This window comes from Corvus brachyrhynchos, unplaced genomic scaffold (genome assembly GCF_000691975.1).
Source record: "Corvus brachyrhynchos isolate BGI_N302 unplaced genomic scaffold, ASM69197v1 scaffold80, whole genome shotgun sequence".
NCBI lineage: Eukaryota > Metazoa > Chordata > Aves > Passeriformes > Corvidae > Corvus > Corvus brachyrhynchos.
In genome coordinates, this window is record NW_008236769.1 from 1,172,099 (window position 1) to 1,194,961 (window position 22,863).

General features: G+C 36.9%; 1 protein-coding gene across 2 annotated transcripts in view; it reads right to left on the reverse strand.

Annotated features, from left to right (window-relative positions):
- Positions 1 to 3,953: 3,953 nt before the first annotated feature.
- Positions 3,954 to 22,863, reverse strand: part of STIM2 (stromal interaction molecule 2) — a 35,360-nt gene continuing 16,450 nt past the window's right edge. The window contains exons 3-12 of one of the 2 annotated variants that reach the window (XM_017727540.1): positions 21,090 to 21,201; positions 20,327 to 20,442; positions 18,918 to 19,095; positions 17,836 to 18,013; positions 17,092 to 17,259; positions 16,797 to 16,897; positions 16,318 to 16,556; positions 12,490 to 12,691; positions 12,068 to 12,216; positions 11,371 to 11,679 (exon numbers count right to left, since the gene is read on the reverse strand). In XM_017727540.1, the coding sequence (XP_017583029.1) occupies positions 11,642 to 11,679; positions 12,068 to 12,216; positions 12,490 to 12,691; positions 16,318 to 16,556; positions 16,797 to 16,897; positions 17,092 to 17,259; positions 17,836 to 18,013; positions 18,918 to 19,095; positions 20,327 to 20,442; positions 21,090 to 21,201 (1,481 nt within the window). In that variant the 3' untranslated portion in view covers positions 11,371 to 11,641. Of the gene's footprint in view, positions 11,680 to 12,067; positions 12,217 to 12,489; positions 12,692 to 16,317; positions 16,557 to 16,796; positions 16,898 to 17,091; positions 17,260 to 17,835; positions 18,014 to 18,917; positions 19,096 to 20,326; positions 20,443 to 21,089; positions 21,202 to 22,863 lie in introns of both variants that reach the window. The other variant, XM_008645007.2, reaches the window with a different exon arrangement.

The following is a 22,863-nucleotide window of genomic DNA, read 5'->3' on the forward strand; positions in this document are numbered from 1 at the left end:
TTAACTTGCTTTAATGCTGAAGAGTATATTACCTCTCTCAATATGATGACTCAAAAAGAGCAAAGTTAGCTCTTACAAGCGAAATTACTATTACAAGCAGCTAATGATTACTTTGCACAACAGGCCACACTGTAAGTGTCTTTATCACTGTGTTTGCACCCATCCAATCCCAAAGTTGTGCAAATTCAAGTTGATTAGCAGCTCAACACCAAATTCTACTTAAGACTGCCAAGTCTCTCTCCTGACATCTAAACTACATCTAGAGCATTCTACAGGATAAAGTAGTTGATATTATCAAAATTAATCATCTAATTGCTCTTGTACATTTTTTTATGCACATTCCATCTTTAATGAAATTAAAGACTGAAAAATCTAACAAGGTGCCTTCACTGTTCCTATCAGGTATGCAAACACATCACTCCTTTTAGTTTCTTAATTCCTGGCTGCTATGTCATGAACACTGTCACAAAAAAAGGGTTTGCAGACCTCTAAGAAGAACTACTATGTTTCCTTTTATTCACACTATTTTGGGACATTGCAGAATAAAATAGTACTAACTTTTTTCTTTTCAAGAAAATAACCTGATTCAAGACTGCAGTAACTAGAGCTCCTTGAAGGCTTTTCCTTAATTTATATTGGCATGATTTAGGTAGAAATTAGAGAATTTTCTCCACTACCTACAGAGCCTCAACTAGTATATTTGTCTCTGGCTAATATTAGCAAAGGTACTGAGTAGCTACAGCAGCTCTCTCAGACACATGATCAATCACTAGCAATGCACAGTAGCTCTGGCCAGACCTGCCTGGACTGCAGTATTCCAGGCTCAAAAAAGGCACAATTACAATAAAAAACCCTGAAAAAAATTTAAAAGCCTTAGATTTGCCTGTAGGATGAGGAGATACATTGCCAACAGCAAAGCAGCAGAGCTGTCCCAGACCTGCTTTAGGCACTGGAGGCTGCAGAAGTCCATTGAAGACCATACACTGCACTGCAGAAACTTTGCATTGCATTACACAAGACAAAAGTCAGATTCACTACAAAACATAACTTCATGTCAAAGGAGATGCTGGGACTGATGGGTTGAGCAGCTGACTGAAAGAAATCAAGATCACCAACACACAACCAATTATTATATTTAGTTATTCTATACCAGAAAATTTGTCTTTAAAGGGTGTATTCTTTTCTATGAGAAGTTTCTAAACTGAGGGTTTTGAAATTGATATTTAACTTTTACAAATTAATTTTGGAACTTTTACTGTTTACAAATCAGAAGTCATACATCAAAGCAGAAACTACAGACTTAAAGCACATCTGTGGCCAGGTAATGTCTAAATGCATGAATGCAAGAACTCTTCAAAGTGACAGGAACCTTGTTAGAAAAAGTCCACATTCAGAAACCCTTTGCTTATTAGGTACTGGAGAGACATTAACTTTGCCAACTTTATCAAAACTCTGTGTGTTTCTTGTGTCTCTGCTACTTCTTCCAAATTATTCAAAATCTCTGACAATGTAAACTGCAGTTATCCAGGCTGTTGTATGCTCCAACTAGGCAACAGCAACCTGAAAAAAGAAAATACTTTAAACACAACAGGGTTGGGGGAATTTGGGGGTCAGGAGGGGGAGGTTGGTTGGTTTGTTTGCTGGGAGTTTTTGTCATTGTAGATATTTAGGGTAGTTATCTTGGAGTGTTCCTGGTAGATGACATTTTATCTCCAGAGGTCTATCAGATATTATTTCTGATACTTATCTTTCTCAAACTATATCTAAAATTGCTACAAAAAATTTATACAACTACAGATTGAGCAGAAAGCAGAATTGACCTTTTTTTTTTTTTACCACAAAGCTGTATTTCCATTGACAACCCCTTTAGAATCTTATATCTACACCTTAAAAAAGGATGTGTTTCATGAGAGCAGGAGTAAGGGAGGAGAAAAAATTCCAAAATAATATCAATTACATAGTCTGTGTTTGAGCTTCCCTCATACATAATTTGTACCTTCAATCATTCTTCCAGACTCCTGCATTCCAGAGTACAAACAATTCATGGTATACCCCTTCTTCTCCTGTGCCCCTGTCCCCTGTCTCTTTCTTCACCCACAGTTGCGTTCACTTGCCTTCACACCCAGGCTGTAATTGTGACAATTTCTGGAATACTTCTTCATTGCTAAGTATCTCCTGTATAAAACTGATGAGAAAAACTGGAGGATGAGTCGTTTAGTAGTATAGATAACAACAGGAAATCTAGCATGAGGTTCAGAAATGCCTTGCAGAATATGATCAGCCACAGGCTGAAATATAAGACCTCTAAGAATAAAGACAAAACCTGGCCTTTGGAACTTAACTACTTAACTTGCTCTTTGAAACTTGGAAGAGGAAGAATTGAAACAGAAAAGTACTGCAGCATTAAGCTGACAGAAAATTCAGCTAAACTTCTCTTTGAATACAGATAAATTCATTGTATAAAGAAATATTTTCCACTGTATAGCTATGTTTGTGGATACCTAGCACATCCTTACAAGGCACTCAAAGTATCAGGGAGTATATGGTAGACCTTTCTGAAACTGTTCCAGAACCAACTGAACCAGGAACACTCTATGCCTAGGAAAAGCGAAATGCCCAAAGGACCTTACAGGAGATTACCTGTCCCATTTCAACCCTATTTCACATTCTCCATCTCACTTAGGGAAAGCACGATGCTATAGAATTTCACAGGTGATTCCATCACCCAGTGGAATTGAAAAAACTATCAGTTTAAAAGCCTAGTTTTGGCAGGGTAAGGCAATGGACTTTGATTCAATTGTAGTCAAAAGCAGTTCATCAGAAAAAAAAAAAAAATCAAACCCTGACTTCATTGACTGCATAGCAGCTTGCTGAAGCTGTTAATTAACCAAAGCTCAGTAATGTCCTTTGGGATTAGAATGCTCTGTGCTCCACTTGCTTGGGTGCCAAGTCTTGCAGTAAAATAAGACATTTCTTATAAGCTATGCTGTAATAGCTCAAATCAACATTTGCAGGAGAAACTAACAGCAGGTTCCCAATAATTTAGCTCTGAGAAGATACTGATTTAGGCTTTGCCAGCCTATATGATTTCCCCGTTGATGAACAGTTAACACTGTTTAATCAAAGAACAGGAAGGACAAATTGAAGTGAAACCAGTGACCAACTCACACACACACCACATTATTGCTTCTGAAGTGGGCTGTATTAGACAACTAGAGTTGAAAATAATTTATATACAGATTCAATTATCAGTATCCAGTTTTATCTGGAAAAAACTAATTTAAATTCTCTAAACATAATTCACACTGATCCTGTGGTTCACCCGTGTTGTCACTCACTCATTTACCCCACCACAATCTTGTCATCTCCACATATGTTGGACTTTTGGTTACAAGAGAAGCCACTTTGAAAAAGCTCTTCTTGAGCTTCTTCCTTCTCCCAGCTGCTACAAGTTAAAAGCAATATTAAACAACAACAAGGACTTTTTTTTTTTTTGCTGGTAGAGAGCCACAGGCTCTCAAACTGATCCTCATGCTCAAAATCACAAGGCTACATATTATTCCAGCAGTCACTCGGAAAGGCTTTTCAGCTTGCTCAGAAGGAAAAAAAAAAAAGAGGGAAAATAAAAACCCCAACACAAGCCCAAAATCCCAAATCTTCAAAATGTTATGCAACTTAAACTCAGAAAGGCTCTTTGAAGCAAAAGCAGTAAGACTCAGGATTTACAAGCCTAACTGTAGCACCCTAGTTGCCATACAAAACCGTCCACCTTTCCTTTCCCAGTAATATTGCTGTCAAACTTTAATAGCATGAAAAAGAAATACTGCCCAGAACCCTAAGCAAAACCAACAAAACTTATCTCAAGAAAATATTTTTTTAAAAAAATCAAAATTTATGTACTCAGGGAACAGGCTAAGATCAATTAAAATTACATAACATTTTCACTAACACAGTTTCACTTTTCAAAATGAAAGTCAGATTTATTCAACATTAAGTGCAACAACACATCAGAAATCAATAAAATCAATTTTCACTTATAAAGTAAAGCAAAGTAACATGAATAAACACAGGAAAATACTGTCTGAGACTCTCCAAGGAGGACATTTCTCATAAGACTCACAGAAAAGGAAAAAAAAAAGGATTTTTATATGCAAGACTAAATTCCCCAAAATTCAGATTTTTTCCAGTTGTAAAGCAATATATAGCTAATGGGAGGTAAACTAGAAAAGGGAATGAAATGCATCATGCTGTACAACACCAAAGAAATACTCCAAATGCATTTGTGTACAGCATTAACAACATGCAATAGATGAGGTTAAAAGTAAGTACAGTGTATATATTAGAGACAGAAACTAGTCAGTCTGAGGGCTTTGTTTCTTATTTTAGTTCAACTAACGAAAACAAACAGAAGCCAAGAGCAAACAGAGGAAGAGCAGAATCTGCATGGAGAACATCTCTTCCCAGAACAGTAAAGCATCTTAAGATTCAAATTTTGCACATATTTACTTGCCTTGGTCCTCTTCTTGCTATGTCATTAAAACATACCCAGATCCAAGGGGCTTTATGCAAGTATCTACATTTTCATAAAGCGCTAATAAAACAAAACAATGCAAGTCATTCAAATTCTGCTAATCTTTTAAGTCAGGCATTAATATGCTGAACACTCACTACAACTCAATGTTATTTAAATTAAAAATAAAAACAGGGCAAGACATCTCCCAAACAGCCTTGCTGAAATCTAGGGTATTCTAATTATATTTGTTGCTTGGAGGAGAGCAATTTGAAAATAGACGTGCTACCCAATTCATTTCTTTAGGAATTATTTAAACAATACTTTTAGACAACAGCTGGTCTCTTTGTTGGTTCTATTCAGTTCACAGCCTGACAGATTTCTCTTGCCAGACTTTTTTTTTTTTTAACAGCAATTTTTTAAGACAAACTCCCAAGATCTCCTATAGATTTTGTCAGCTATTGAAAAGCAAGCAAGCATAGCACACATGCAAGTTATTAGAGAGCCAAATATAATTAACTACAATGTTCCAAGCAGTAAGTACATCTACATTCCCCTGGGGAGACTCCATCTTACTGGGAGATGGATTTGAAAACTGATAAAGAACACAGAACACCTGGTTCACTTCAGAAGTTCTCTGCCTTCCACCTGAAGACTTACAGGAATCCATTCTACTACCCAACAAGCTAACAAGCTAGTATAAATACTTAAGATTGTCATTAATTTCTGTAAGAATGGAGTGATGGCTGACAACTGCAGACTGACTTTTGTAGGGTTGGACATACTGACCTTAATTTTAAATTAATTCAAGTCTGAAAATAATTGTGCACCATTAAGACACAAATAAACAATCAAAGGATAATTTAAGGATAACTTCACCACTCATATACAAATTACACCAGCCAGTGGTCTACCTAGTTCCCCTGAAGTACAGCAGTGTTTTTACAATATCCAACTGAGACCAAGTCTTTAAAAGGCAACTATTTACCATTTATTTATTAGTAATTCCCAACTGAAAAAAAAAAAAATGTAGTATTCTAAACAATTATCAGTACCTGCTTATTTTTTTAACAGTAGAGGGATCACAAAGAACTGAGTTGAATTAAAATAAAAGGAATGTGAAGGACAAAGTTTTAATTCAGACATCTTTAGCACATATTAAACCAAAACTGACATTAAGACATGCTACTGAAAGTTATCTGAAACTGCTCTGAGGTCTGGCAATCACTCCAGTTAGTACTGTAACTACCAAATTTAATGCTGGGTGAAAAATAGAATAGAAAGTAGAAATAAGAAGGTAATGCCCTGAAGAGTACACCTAAAGAAGAAAGTGAGGGGTTTTGTTGGATAAAAATTTACTGATCTGAAAGCCTTGAGATTGAATGTACCTTTTATCTCCAGCTATCTAAGTCGTGAGTACTCCTTAGGAGGAGATTTAACACCTCTGAATATTTTTCATCCTCTCCAATGAGCAAGCAGCATTTTTTTTACCTTGCTTGAATGTGCTTTCCTTAACATCTAAGCAGAAAACAACCTTCTCACTTTCATTTCAGTGAAGCATTAAAGACACAGAACACACACACACACAATTTGGTAAACTTGAGATTCAAAGTTGTAAAGAAAAACAAAAGATAACACTAATCTACTTTACTTCTGAATGCTTAAAGTGGACTGGTAAGTACTGCCATCTGCTTAAGCAATGCCAGATGCAAGAGCACCCAGGAATAACAGTTTAAAGGTTATTATTGTTACCATTTATATGAATTGGTGCATTCTATTTATGCAACAGAGAACTAAGTGAAGAGTCAGATAAACACCATCTGTACTGGGCTGGAACCAAAAACTATCCGTTGAACACCTGTATGACACATTTGAACTGCTACTGAAACCTCGAAGAAGGGTTACCTGAACATTTATACACTGTCAGGCAGCCAAACTCTGCAGGCAATTTTTGGTTATTAGTTATCCCAACATCTGTGTCACTAGCAGAAAATGTTAGCAGCACTTAAGACTCAATCAGACACAGTGGGCTTCACCACAAACCACTGAAGATGCAACATCCAGGATTAAAATGCCTACAAGCAATACGGAGCAGTGATTCAAACATGAGATATTAACACACCCCTTTAGTGAGAGCAACTAGAACAGAAAAATGTGTTCTCCCTACTTAACATATTGCACGAGGAGATAAGCAAATAGACAAGAGGTCCAAGAACTAGTAATTCCTCTATTTGGCTTAAAAAAATATTTTATTTACATTCTCCACTGCTCGTAAATTTGCTTGAAATTAAATGAGGAAAAAAAAAAATTTGTTGTATACATTATGAAGGTGAGGTAGTAATCCCTCTCCAGCAATGTATCATGGAAATGGAATGAAACTATTCTGAAACTCTAAGAGCTGGTGGTATAAGAAATACTAATTAGCTCACTTCCCTCCTGTGCATGCCGTGTTCCCATATACTGGGAAGCAAAAGGGCAAAATCTTGAAAGCTTTGATTTCCAACTAGATTTATCTTTTCAGGCTTTCAATCAATTGTAAATTATTGCCTAACTCCAGCTGGCATCCATAAATATCATAAGAAAACTGAAATCAAGTATTCTTGGCTTCATCATCTTCTAGGCTTCCAAACAAGGAACTATAACATTACTACTTGGACTATGATTGAGAATTTTTCCTCTTTCAGCAAATTGCCCCTCAGGAAGTAGAGGGTAATCTGCTACCTAGGTACCAGTGAGGGAAGAAAAGCTGACATATGCCTGGAACTGTCAATGAACAATTTTAAGGTCCATCACTGAGCTGCGGGGGATGAGGGATGGAGGGGAACTGACCGAAAAGAAAAACCAAAAAACCCAAATACAACCAAACTGTTTTAATCTCTAAATGCAATGTAAACTGGCCAAAAGCATTCTCCATGGCAACGAAAATGCCCTTCCTAAAACCTTTAGGCTTTTAGTAATCAGGTGTCATATAGCTTTAGGAAGAATTGTGGAAAGGTTTGGGTTTGTTTAGTTTTGGAAGAACTGGGATTTTTTTTTTCTTTATATAGAACCATACATTTGTCACTTCTTCATTTTACAAGTGACTTAAACAGCAACCTCTTTAGGGAGAAGTCTTTTAGGCAATTTCCACAAAGGAGCTGCTGTCCTGACAAAGTACTCTAACAAAATATTTAAAAAGCAAAGAGCCTCATCTTGTGAAATACCAGAAAATTAAAAATAGAACATGGATTTTAGCTATAAAAGCGAAAAAACACCCAAAAACAAAAAATCCACAAACCAATCCCTAATGACACTAGATGACTGTCTCAAGTGACTGATATGTCCTGTGAATCCTCATGGTTGGAATGCTGGCTGGACTCACTGACTGCCAGCAAGTTCAAGTTACGCTGTTAGCAAATGGAAACGGAACAGAGAACCTTTTGAGGCAAATTGTGTCACTTCTTAGGTGTGGATATGTGCCAGGTACTTCAACACTAAGACTGGATTTGATAACTGCCAGTGAAGATCTACCTTAGGGCCAGTGCTCTGAACATCCCTCAGTAAAATGACTCAAACTATTTGAAGACGGGAATTTCCGCAGTAGCTGCAGTAGGAGCAGTGGAAGCCACTTACACTGTGGACAAATTTAAACGGCAAGAAATGCAAGTGGCCTATCAAAATAATAATAAATAAACTCAATTAACTTAAAATTAGTTTGTGCTCCAACATGTAATACTCACCACTTCTGATTGTATTAATTTAAGCTTTTAGTTCTCTAACACTTATTAAGAAGCAGCTATAAAGTTACAGGACATCTGGTGATACACTGAGTGTTGAGAGTAGTCTGTGTTCCAAAGGTTTGTCATTTTGAAGACAAAATCGATCACTACGATAATTTCATCTGATTTGTTTGTACAACATCATGAAATACTACTTCCAGAAAATAGTTGTATTTTTTTTAAAAGATATTATTTTAAAAGATATTAAACACTTTAACTCTCAGCCAGTGAAGAGTTCAATAGCTCCTCTATTTCACTTTTTAGTTATACTTACTACAGAAAACTGAATTTGTCTGTTTTGGCTTCTCAGCATTTGAGTTTGCCCAATTTTGATATCAGAATTAAGAAGTGCTGCCCTCCCACTCCTCAGTACCAGATTTTTTTCCATGTGTAAATATTTACTCTCCAGTACCAATATGCCACTTCACCTTTTTTGGTAATGAAAGAGACACAGTTACTCAAATCTCACACCAAGATCTACTATCCAGCCCCAGATCTTATTTTAAACTCAATTATTGCTCTAACCTTCAAGTGCATCAAGATTTTTCTGGTAGCAGTCTTCTCCACATTGTTTGGGAGGCACAATAAGTTCCCTACTAGCATAAAAGTAATTGTTCCCTTTGTAGATGTTCAAGTACTTCATCAGGCTTTAAACCACAGCTCTTGAAGGCTCAGCATTGAGGTCGTTCTTCAGCACAAGTCTTTTTTCATCGCTGCTTTTTGTTGTCTGCCACGTACTGAGTGTACAGTCTTCGTTCAAAGAGACCATTTTGATTACTACAGCTACAGCTGTTCAATCTGATGATTCAGAGAATAATGGAACAATATTATGTTCTCATTATTTTCTATTCCAACAATTTTTTCTTCTCCAGACTTTATCAAACAGTTGATTTGTCCCATGCTTTTCTGCATAGATGGCCTACAATCAGTCTCTGTTAGACAATAAAACTTTGGATTACTTCTGTTCTCTTAAGGAATTAACCAATGTACCAGGACATTTAAAGTACTTGCACATGTAAGGTCTCCACCCGATTTTATAACCCTTCTCTTTCAACCGTGTCACTAACCACAGCAAATCTGCTGTTAAAATCACCACCACTTCTTGAGGAGAGAACTAACACATTGGGTATGTACAGTAGAACCTAAATAGAAAATTATAGAAAAGACACTTATCACTTGATTTCAATTAGCTACAGGCTTTGAAGGCTCCTTACTAGAAAAAATTTAGGCAGTCAGTGAAATAATTCTTTCATACAGTACACCACAGACATATTGGCAAGAAGTGAGCTCCTAATCACAAGTCCCTGGCAGTGGCACCTGCTACTGAGGCAACTAGAACACCCCTATGGAAGATCTGAGACTGCTTAGTCATCACTGGGTAAATTGCTTGTGTTGACTAGAGCAGGAAATATTTCTTTGGAATGTACCTCAGAAGAAACTCCTGCTCGGTATTAACATTTTTAAACTGAATAAAAGGCACTGTTGCTTAAGCAGTACATTTCTTTTCTCCAACTGTTTAAAAAAAATAAAAAGATGTGTTTGATGAACTAGCTACTGCTACCCTAAGAAAGCTTTCTTGTTACCTCACAGTAATTTCATCTTTTCCTATAAAAGCTTCACAAAAATTGCTTTTATCTGAAGTATGTCATCTCACCTTTATATCTATCTTTATATCTAAAATTATGAGTTAGTATAACAGTATGCATTATAAAATTATACCATTTACTTCAGACATCTCTGAACAGCTAAATCTTCAAACTATACAAAAATAAAGTGTATGAAATCTTACAAAAGGAGGACATTAAGACAATAATAGCTAATTCAAAAAATATAACTTATACACAGCAGTAAGCATAAGCAATGTAGCCTACGACACCTTTCAATTAACAGGACCTCTGAAACATGTCTGAAACAAGCATCAGCTAAAATTGGAACATTCCGAAGCACAATAATGTTTCCAATTTATTATCTTTACCACAGTACAAACTTTCACAACCCAAATGTCCATTATCTGTCGATCTGTAAACAAAAGCTACTATTCCCCCTCCTCATTTTGAAAGGGTGAATTTTTTTCAGTCTTCAGTAAAGTTTCACAACCATCTTGCATAAGGAATCAAGAGCCTGTTCTCTTGGAAAATTACTGGTTTTTCTTTTTTTGTGTTTTTCTTTTTTTTTTTTTTGTTTGTCATACAGCCTGCAGTGAATTAAAATCACAGTGAAAGTCCTGGGAAAAAAATGATCTTTACAGCAGGACTTGAACCATTCTAATAATAAATGCATCTAACAAAGCTTCCCATAATAAAAGCATGACATTTCCATTTCCAGAAATCAAGTCAATTAGAAATGCTAAATTCTACTTAAAAACCCCAAAAGATCTAAAAGTGAAAAGATTCATCTTCTCAGTCAAATACAAGTCTTTCAGTTTCACTTGCAGAGACTGTTCCAGTCTGTAAAACAGTAGTGCAATTCATTTAGTTCTACTTCTTTTATTTATGTTAAAGTCCAGTAGATAAATGTCCTAGTTCTATGGAAAGATAGGAAGATGCTCCAGTAAACAAGAAACTTTGGCAAGCCCAGGAAGGCTTACTAGTCCATTAAAGCTTAGGAGTCCAAAGTGGCTTAAAAATGGTTTATGGATAAACTTAAAAAAGCCCAACAAAACTAATTAAAAAAAAAGAAACAAACCTGAAAAAGACAAACTAAAAAAATAAAGAAATAAATAGGCAGAAATTTATGTAAACTGTCTGAACTTTTTAATGATTTCTCATTGACAGCTGGCACGACCGTTGACAGTACAGTCATTAAATATAGGTGACCTACAGAGTATTCCATTAGGGCATCCAGTCTGGAATGCTCAAATGGAATTACATTCCTAAAGATCTAAAAAATAGAGTTCTTATAACATTACTATAGGTTTTCTTCTGCCCACCTCACTTACACTTCTTCTTAAAGAGGTTTTTTATTTTTGATGGCTTTTTACTTTTTTCACCATTCTGGTAGAGGTCCTGTGGGATGCTGCTTATCCTAGGGACAGAAGCAGCTTCATGGCTGGGTTTACTATCACTGCCGGTCGAAGAACATGAGGTGTGACGAGGCTTTGGGACTGGGATCCCAGCTGAAAGCTGGTTCATGCTGCAAGACTTCTCCAGGATTCCATTATAAACTTTGCTTGCAGGACTAAAGATCATGCTCTTAGTTTCTGCCATGCCTACACAGTCAGGAGAGCCCCTAGAAATATCTGCAGTTAGAGAAGAGGAGTCTCCCGTAGATGATTCCTCAAGTGAGAATTCTTCTGGCGATACTTTCTGAGGAGAAATTGTCTGGTACATCTCAAGACTTGCTGGAGGAGACTGTTTTCTTCCAATGGATGAATTTAAGGAGTCACATTCCGAACCTGTTTCCTGTACTTCCCTGAGTCAGAGCAGAGAGAAGAGAAAATATAATGAAACTACAATTTCCTTCATGCAGTTAAAAAGGAAATTAATTTAGAATCAATAACATTAGTCTAAAAGCACCACCCACACTTTTCCTTAGTAGTTAATTAAACAAAAAAAAATTAAGTTAAACATTTTAAGTTACAACTTGCATTACATCATTTTATTATCTAAACTTAAGGGAATTAGTTTGTGCAATCTTGCTTTTGTGGGCAGCAGCATCTGCCCAGAATCAGTCATTTGTATATCACTTCAAAGAAAAAAAAATATCTTTCTGGCACGTGAAGTCAGAAAAATTATGAAACGAAAGAAGGAGATTTAAGCCTATCATATACAAAAAGTTTCTTCAGGACAAGTGTCCCTACCTTTCAACAAGCTCATTTGCTCCTTCCAAAAGGAATTTAACCTTTTCCTATGAGGCCATGTAACAAGAGTAGGTACACGCTCAACATGCTGTAAGAATTGTGTTACCATCCATCTCCTCTTCGCCCAGTAGCTGACATTGCTTTTGATCCTAGTTTCAGATGTAAAAGCCAGTAACATATTGTAATGGAGAATCAGGGTTAGTTCAGTGCACCCTGGATTGTAACATTACTTAACTGTATATGACATGCTAGCTATTTACATACACATACCAGACAAGAACTCTGTGTTCCATGTAGACTATATTAATTTATATTATCCTATAGATTACTTTAACTTTTGGTTTGGTTTAACCTCTAATTCTAAACTGTTAGTCTCAATAATCCTATCAAGAGTTCCAAGTGCTGTTTGCTAGTCTCCGTACCATTGTTTATCAGCAGAGAAGTAAATGGCTTCCTCCTCCTCTTCAGTTCGATAAAGAGCTGGGCAGCTCGACACAGAAAGGATGTCAGGGTCAGGGGAGTGCAAAGCGTGCTGAGACTGTGGAGATGATGGCACAACATTGCGTCTTGATCTACACAAGCTACTGCTTCTTGCCAGTGTGCTGGGAGGTTTTACAATGGACCCTGAGGCAGAGAAAAAGCAAACCAAAACCCTCCAAGTGACATTGATGTTAACAGTATCTACTCTGAAGACTAAGTAGCAGGTATCTGCTTCAGTGACAGTAACTTTTAAACAACTTTGACATTGCTTGACTGTTTCAGAGGAAGAAAGACTGGCACACCTCATACATTCCACAGTTAGATGAAGCAGCTAATCAAGATGCAACTGCAGAGATTTTGTGCCTGCCAAATACTACCCTGACCAAGTACACCAAAGCTCTGGCTCACTATGCTCTCTTGAGAACAAAGAGAAAGATTCTACTGAAACTCCCAACCCTTTCTAAACTAAAAATAGTAGTGCTAAAATTAGTATGTTACACAATGTCCTGTATTTTACTTGTGTGGTGATTTGGAGCTTAGAAGAAAATGTAAAATTTTTGCAATGTAGGTATGACTAACCAAACAGCCCACTGAAACACACTGCACTAGTTGAAAAGTAGGTTAGACAAGACCAATTTCATTTATGTAACATGATAGGAAATATATAATTCAACCTCATTTTAAGCTCAAGAACTTCCTTTTAGATAAAATTTTCTCTTGCCAGGCTAACTGAATTTCTGGAAGCAAAAATACTAAGAATGGGTGGAGACATCCACAGAAGACTTCATCAGCAAAGTACCCAACAGGAAGTGATAAACATTCCTAACCCAATTCCTTCTTCAAAAGGTTATTAGGCAGGGATACTTGTACAGAAATATATCTACAGACCTGTTTTCAGGCTAGCTGTTACAAGTCTCAGGATATTTCATACCCCTCCTCAAAGTGTCCCACAGAATGCATCACTGCTTATGTAAGACACACCAGACTCTTACTGCTGTTCAAAATTGTTTGACAAACACAACATGCTAAAAATCCTTTCAATTATTTTTGTAGATGAGGATGTCTAGCCTGACAAAATACATTTCATTTTTTCCAATGCCAGTTTATCATCAGATAAATTACAGTTTCCCTTCCTGGAATCTCAGAAAAGGACAAGTTGTCCACTCTCTTTTAGCACAGGAAATCACAACTTTCACAAAACAAGAAGTAACTGCACCTTTGCCAACACATAGATTTACTTCCACTCCTGAGCAGAAAAGAAAGGTTTGCAAGTCTCAACATGAGAGTTGTCATGTAACTCAAACTTCTAATTTTACTTTCGATAAATTCCCTACTGACCTTAAAAGCACATTGGGAGCTCAGAAATCATCTCGTGTCATTACAAAAAACATTCCTCAAAGAACAAATGTGAACTGAGGTAAGAGACTAAGGATATCTTTAGGAAATTTGTGCTACAGTCCAGGTAAATCAGATGCCATCCTACTTGCTGGTATAAAAAAAACCCAAAAACCAAGATTGCACCATCAGTGAATTTTGAGAGAAGTAACAAGCATTTTGATTCTTTGTAGGTGTATATACACAGGAATTTGAAGAATTCAGCTATGACAATTTAACATGTGGAATTTTCTAGTACACATGAAACTCACTAAACCAAGGAACCAGCTGAATCCTAATCAGTCAATGAAAAAGCAGAAGTTTCACTATCATCTTCCTGCTGTAAGGACTTTGTTCCAGTGTTGGGCACTATTTCTTAATCCTTTTTTGTTCTCCAGCTTGAGACTGATCAAACAGCTCTATTACTTGACACCATATTAGCCTATCAACCCAATTGCTCTGGCACAAAGAAGCCTGTCCAACAGACTTCAAATTTTGTCAATCTTATGAGTCCAAAGGATGCTGGGGCAACGTAGTAGCCCAGCCCACTTTAGATCCAGTGACTGAAATAGCCCCATTCTTAAGTGACCTCCTGCACACTGCTTTTTGCCTGAAGCCTCATGACCAAGACAAGCTATTTTGCCTCTGTCCTTTCTCATGTGCATTTGTTATTTTTTTCTAAAGGATGGGAATAATTCAGCAGTTACCGAACTAACCTGCAATAATTTGACTCCCCAAAAGTAGTTTCAACAACAGACCATTTAGCATATTTTTCCTCTCCTTCCCCACTCCCAAGTGTTTCCACGTTTTATTTACTGAACAGAAATTTTAAAAGCTAGTAAATTAAGGACAAGCTACTTCCTTCATGTGATAACTTTGACAACATCAGGTTCTTGTGCCTTACCGAAATTCAGAAAGAAAAAAAAGGAAAAAAAAAATTAAAATTTTTGTAGTGTTACTAAGATTCAGATTCCTTTCATCACTGAGAAAGAAATACTTGCAAATGAACTGATCTTTAGTCAAAAAAATTAAACAATAACTGCAAAAGCACACAGTAAAGTTTCATCTACCTATGCTCTTACAAACCGTACAGTCCTTTTCTAATTGTAGCTCCTTTGATTCAACTGCACTCCCTTCTCTGGATTCACTTCTAAGCAAGAGCTAAATGAGAAGAGTGACTAAAAAAACCACAAGTCTGAAGTCTTTTACACATATCCAAGTGTTGTCATTTTAGACCATCTGGAAAATCATGACAATAAATGGAGCTCTTCATTTTGAAGTCAGACCACAGGTTTCCCTATATAGAATTGGAAGCTTAACTCCAGGCATCCATATTTTATTGGGTCTCAAATAAATTTGTTGCTAGGGTTTAAATCAAAGTCGTTGCACTGAAGATGACTAGAGAAACAGCATTCCTTAAAAGTGATCAGAACTTGCAGTTAATAGTGTTGCAGGAGGATTAATGAACTTTTCAGCATGGTCTGAAGAAAAAAGGTTGGTACATTTAGAAGAAAAACAAATGCCCAAGGCACACAAAGCGAAGCCAGCAAAGTGGCGACCTTATGCTATTTTAAAATACAGTTTGAATTTCTTCTGAGATTCCCAGCCCTGGAAGAAAAATGTATCCATATGACAGTTTTCCTTCCTACTCATTCCTCAGCTTGAAACAGCTTGTTTGAATAGCTGCATGGGAGCTCATCTTTTTGATTTGCCCCTAGAGCCCAGTTAATCACAACTGCCATGAAACAGGCTCTTGTTCTGACACAATGACTCATGATATAAGGGTGGTCTGAATCCCCAGTGTATATCTTCTGATCATAGTTTAGCCAAAGCTGGATTTCCCTCCCTCCAGAACTCGGCCTCTCTGCCTGACACTCAAACAGCCCACTGTATACAAACACAAACATTCTGCCTGAAAGCTTCCCTTGAAAAACAACAGGATTTTGTTCCAACCACTAAAGAATGTTCGCAAGGCTATGTAGCATGGGGCCTCCCAAAGGATGTGATCTTCCTCGTAGATCAAGGAACCCTGGACTAAATTCATCCCTTCCATCTGAAAGAACAAATGTGCTAACAGAAACTCAGCATTATTCATTACAAACTTTTGTCTAAGCAGCAATCCAAGGTTGACAAGCACTATCAAAACCTTAGCTGAATTTGCCCCACTCTCCCACCGAAACATGAAGAAAAAGCCTTTATTTTGTTATCTTTATTGCAAAACCCAGTTTTCAATGTAAGTCCCACTAGATCTAGTATTTGAAATGCTACCTAATTTTGGTCCTTTTGACTTTGATCTAATTGTATTTGATTTTAGTACTCTTCTCCCACCCACCTGACCTGAAAATCCCATGTCCCCACAACTTTTCCCCTTTCTTTTTACTGAGCTCATCACTTACCATGAAACTGTGAAACTAGTGGAGGAGTGTCTTCATCTAAGTCATCAACTCCCCCTGCAATTGGGTAGGGAGGAATGGAAACTCGAGGCATAACTACCCAGCTGTGATCAGAGTAGAGAGAGGAGGTCAAGCTTGGTAGCCCAGAATTGTGTGCAATTTGAAACCCGCAAATCTTCTCAATCTGTTGCCATCGATAAAGACGCTCTCGCAAACATGTCGTCAGCTCAGAGAGTGCTTTCCTGAAGAAAGGCACACATTAAAATTATATACACTGTTCTTAATGATAAAGCAAAGCAACATGTTCTTTCCAGCATACCAGAAGATCCATTACAGCTCTTGAAATATTCACATTTTATTATTTTTTCAACTGCTTTACTTAAAGTGCAAAACCACTCAATTCCATAACTCTCAAAAATGCCCTTGTTCTGGGAACAAATAATCACAAAAGAATATGCATCCAGTCCTGGTAACCCTCTTACTTTGCTTCAAGAATTTTATGGTCCACTTCATCCAGGGAGGAGCTGTGTGCAACATGTAATGTTCCAAATACAGTGCTTCTCTTCTTTTTTATCTTTTCTGCCTAAAAAGCAAAGTGAAATGTGTAAAACTAGTAGCATACTTAAGACATGACAAAACATTAGCAATATTGACAGGTAACAACAACAATTGAGAGATGAAAAAAACACAAATGCTTATCTGCGTCGTGTTTACTATTTCACATCTCTAGCAACAGATCAGAAAAATCTTTTAAGTAGCTGAAGAATCATTTATTACCTCATCTTTAGCAATTGCTAGTTGCATTTCTGCATGCTGTCTTTTGATATTGTAATACTGTACTTCAACTTCATGTGTTAACTGAAGCCACTTCTGCAAAGCTTCAGGAACAGACCAATTACTTCTCAACTCAAACTCCTTCTCAGCCTTTTTTAAAGCCATACGAACCTAGCAACCAAGAAGAAATAAAAGTGTCACCAAAAGTATCATTAGAACTGAGAGGTGAATTATAAGTACCTTTATACCCCACAGCAACATACTTGACAGAGCTTGACAGAGTTTTGGTGTGTGCCAATTGTTGTCAGGTAGGCAGATCTGGCATCTCTGAAATCTAGCATATGACCTTCCATACTTTTTCCAATGATATATAGTTCCTAATTCGAAGTTTAAATATTTTTGTAAGATGGTAATTTTTTTAGCACAATAATCCAAATTTATTGCCATTCAGATGAGACAAAGCTACTCTCTCATCTGATAAAAAGATAAAAAAAGGTTTTGTATATATTTTTGTTCAGTGAATCCAAAAACATTATGATAAGCTAATATACAAAGTTTACAGCTTCTAATAGCTTCAGGATTATTTTACTAGATAACGGCACGATTGACAGACAATCACTAAGCACTCTTAGACTGTTTCCATTCAAATCTAGCATTTGGGGAATATGCTTTAAACACTCCTGTGGACGTAATAAAACTAGGACTGATTTAAAGTCAACACTAAAATTATAAACAGCTGGCAGATACCTGTACTAACTCTTCCTCTGCATATTTGAGCCTGCTCAGTTCACATTCAGCTCCCTCTCTCAATTCCCTTAAGCGATGAGCTTCACGTTTTGCATCATTGATCTCATCCATCATTTTGCGCTCCAGATTTTGCTTTTCAACAGCAACGTTTCTATTCTCTTCTTGTGCCTTCTCAAGCCTTCACAATTGAACAAAAAATATGAGAAAATACACAGCATATTTGTTAAAAGTTGCAGTCCTCAGGATAACAAAATGCATGCAGCAACAGGGCAAGAGGCTATGGGCACAAACCAAAGCACATGAGGTTCCATCTGAACATCAGGAAACACTTTCACCATGAGAGTGACTGAGCACTGGCACAGGTTGCCCAGAGAGATGGTAGAGTCTCCATCCTTGGACATATTCAGAAGCCACCTGCACATGGTCCTAGGCAACCTGCTCTAGATGATCCTGCTTGAGCAGGAGGGGATGGACAAGATGAACTCCAGAAGTCTCTTCCAACCTCAACCACTCTGTGATAATAAAGACTCTGCAAGCTTCATGGATCAGCAGCAATTATATCACACAGCGTGAAATCCATGCCAGGCAAAACACCCAAACTTTTAAGTGAACCATCATTAAAAGTGTAGCATCAAAATACAAGTCTCTATAGACAACTGAGTTAGAAGTGCACCACAGACTATCAACTCTCATGCTGCTATATAAGCAATAGAAACTAATCAGTCGGGTGTGTTTCAATCTTAAGAGCTTAAAAAGAAATGTTCTCATTCCCATGAATGCAACTATTCAAAATAAACTGTAATTATATGAAAATAACAGTACATACTTGTAAATCTGTAGGAAAAAAGATTGAGCCTCTATTCTCTACCTTCATCCACAAGTTTGTATTGTCCGCTAAAATATACAGGAGCAATGTCTACCCAAGAAACCAGCACCACTGAAATCACAATTTCCATGCAAAGGGAAGACGGGCAAAATCCAAAGGCAGTTAATGCAAAAAAATCAGAACTGCAAAGGATCTGCATTTGTGTTTAACCTCAAAACAAAAGGACAACTTTTTTTTTTTCTTTTAGGTTTTATACCTTTCCTGCAAGTCAAGAAGACTTTGCTCTGCTGTTTGGAGACTTTCTAAGTCCTTCATCATTTTTGTGATATGTTCTCTTGAGGTTCTGTTCTGTGTATATGCAAACCAGCAGCCTCCAAAACCGATAACTATAGAAACTGTTAATATAAAATCCTTCATCCAGTTGTGAGGGGGACCTGTGCGGAGAACAACACCATCATTAACTAGTTCATCGATCCAGACAACAGACTAAAGGCCTTCCCCCTCTCTCCCCGGCCTAAAGGTGACAGAACCTGATGCTAAACAGAATTCTAGCTCATTTACCTCAAACCACCTCCAACAACTACCTTCCAAATGTATTCCACAGCATCTTCCATACAACATAACCAGCTCTGCTCTAATACTTAATCTATACTAAAACATTCATTAGATTGAGAAAAGCTTACTAAACCCCTTTGCAGTACATACTCTGTATCTTTTTTTAAAGTTAAAATAGAGTTCCACAATTGCATTTTATCAGGCCAGTAGGAGCTTTGATTACATTTGAGCAAGTTCTCCCCAGTTTGCACCCTCTTAAATACCCTATGCTGAGTTAAAAATGCACTTGGAGAAAATAAAATACATTTTAAAATGGTAACAGCAGCACTTTGTAAAAGTTGGATTGCCAAATTCTTGTATCCAAGATTCACACAACACATCTTTGTTAGTACAACATTTATAGTCGCTTGCACCTTTGTAAAGACAGCTTCTCTGAGTATTAAAGGTTTAATACAAAGTGCTTCTTTTTCCCCCCTAAAAATCCCCAGCTCAGATCTGGCCTGACTAGTTCAGAAACCCCTGACACGCACAGTACCAGAGCAGAGCTGTAACTGTGTGCAAGCAAGCATGCAGAGCACTGCAGAGCACTGGTGATGTGGTATGGACATGGCTGCATATGGTAAAATGGGTCAGATGTGGAACTCCTGCATTAAATTTAACTGCACTTAAACTCAAGATGTTGGATTTGCACCACCATCTCCTTTTCTTTTCTTGGGGAAGGTCATCCCCTCTCATTTCAGCATCCCAGCTGTACTGTCCAAGCTAATTGAGAAGTGAATGTAACCTTAGCTATAAATGTAATTTAAACAGTCAAAAATATTTAGAGGAAACTTCTTGTGACACAAAAGCGAACATCCATCTATCAAGTGGGGTTAAACTAAAATTTCTACATGATCTTACACACAGAAGTGAACCTTTGTCCCGGTCACAGCATCTAAATAACCTTTTGTAATTCATTGCAGAGTTACACAATGCATGCCAAGCAATCCATCAGCATATCCACAAAATAGATAAGCTGTCCTATCTACAGTATCAAGTGTCATGGAAAACATGCTCTGTTGAATTCTTACAATTAAGAGATAAGAAAAAAAACTCCAAAAAGTTACTAACGGGTGAGAGGTCCAAATAAAACAACATCCAAGGCTTTAAGCTGAAGCTTCTGTCTATGGCTCCGGTCAATTATTTTCAAGTGAGAGATCATGAAAGCATGTTCATTAACTGCTATCCTGTTAATGATAACACAAAACATTACCTATTCCATAAATACATTCAAAATCAGTCTATGCAAAAAAAAAAGACATCAGTAGCATTTTCCACAGTTATATAGATTACAGCTGTGCAATTAAGAGTGAGAAATACAACAGTAACGCTATATAAATGCATATCGGCATGTGACAAAAGAAAAAAACAAAACCATTTACCCATTCTTTTCTTTCTGGAAAAAATAATGAAATAAATCCATGTAGCATAGTTAAATGCATATTTACAGACTCATGACACCAACTCCTAAATACACACAGCGCTCAGGTGTGGTATTTATGCACCAGGAAAGGTATTCTACAGTTACATTGTTATATATACCCATACAATAGACTGGAAGATGTTCAAAAGGAAGTTTGCTACCACACAGAATTATGTGACCTTTGGTAAGAGCTTCCACAGAAAGAAACAAAACTTTTATGAAAGTTATATTTTGAAATATTCTGGCAGAAAAAAAATGCAGCCACCTCTTCAAAACCACCAGGACACTTTTCTTTTCTTGCATTTGACCATATCATGTTAGACTTTAGGTTCACATAGCTGTCTCTACCATACAGACTAATGCAGCAATCTATGGGGAATTATTTGAAACTAATCCAGAAGATACATTCACCTGGGAAGTGTTGTTCCATTGACATTGCTGTCTCTAAAATTCTTTTCATATTGAGGCAATTCAACAAATTCTGACAGCCACTGAAGAGTGTCCTCTTGAGTCCAGTTATGAACTGAAAGAAAAATTCAACGACCTTAAGTTTTCTTTACAAATCAACAGCTTAGAAGACAAGCAGTAGAAAAGCAGGTTACAATAACCAAGAGAGTTTAGCCAAATATAATTCCAGAAAAATTAGTATTACCAAGGTGTTTCTGGCATTTTGCCTTTTTCATTACATGCTCCCCTGTGAAAGCTTAGGCAAACTATACACAAACAAGCATGGAACCAATAGAAGTATTTCTTTATTAAAACTTTCACAGAACAATTTAGTCTTTTGCTTTAGTTCAAATCAGGACAGCATCTTGTGACTTTCATCTACTTAAACAGATTCCAGCCTCAACTCCTTTGTTCTTGCTACCCTTGCAGAACTAAACACACATCAGCTGGTGCTGTAACCATTTGAGGCAATGTACCCAGATCTTTCCCAGGATGATGCCTTAAAACTTGTTTTGACAAGTATTTTCTTAGAGGCTTATACCTACTAACCACAAAATGGGAGCCAACAAGAGAAGGAGAGAGGAGACTGAAAGAAAACACCAAAAGACAGAAAAAATTTAACAGGAAAACTATTAAATATCTCTCAAACACACCCAAGAAAAGTGGAATTATATGCAAAAATATTTCGAGACTACGAAAAATTACTTAATATGTAGAGAATAATTAACAATTTTCCTTAATAATAGCAACACTACATAAACATTCATAGCTACAGATGTGGTAAGAAAATGCTACCCACAGATACTGGGAAAAAAAAAAATCACATTTCTGGCCCTTACAGACCAGCTGCTACAGTTTACAGCAGGGAAATTGTTCACTGCATTTATGAGTCTGCAAAAGTCTGTCTGTATATGAAAGAAACAGGGACAGTCTCCTTCTGGTCAGACATGTATTCACATGAAAAACTTTTTTTTTTTTTTTTTAACATTTCTCTATCTAGAACTACTTGCATGTGACAGTGCTGGGCAGAGATTTCTGCAGAAACCTTATCACTAGGACACATTCTCAGTGGTAAATTTTAACAATAATCCTTTAGAAAGCGCTGCTGAAAGCTTGACAGGTAAAGCTGCAGGCAATGGAAATTTTTATGAGTTCAAATTCATATTTCAGTTCACACTGTAACTGAAATAAGGACTTCTACGTCTCTTGTCTACACTAGCACAGCTGAAAAATAAGTTTAAACATTTCAGATTATTATCACTTCATATAGGCAGAGACAGAACACATTCCACAGACTCACTTGCAGCTTCAAGAAACAAACTCCCAGTATAAACCTCTTTTTATCTAACCATATGAATGCCTACAGAACCTTCCCAGTATGCTGTCCCACTTCTTTCTCTCCTTGTGAGCCGCAGTCAGGTATTGATTTGAAACAGACTTGGTTTTGTCATATTACTCTAAGATTTTATGCAAAATATCTGGGCTCTATTTATAAACAGATAGGTTTCCCATTGCAAAGATTCTTAACTGTTTTGTGAATAATAAGCAATCAGATTTACAAATTATTCAAAGTCATGTGACTGGTCATTACAAGTCTCAAGAGTGGTAAAATCATCCAGAAAAATATCACCTTAATTGCATTCTAGAAATATGTTCATAGACTGATTCAAAGTAAAAGTGTTGCTTTGATGTGACATGTGAAAAAACCACCTAAAATAGCCACTACACCCTACAGACT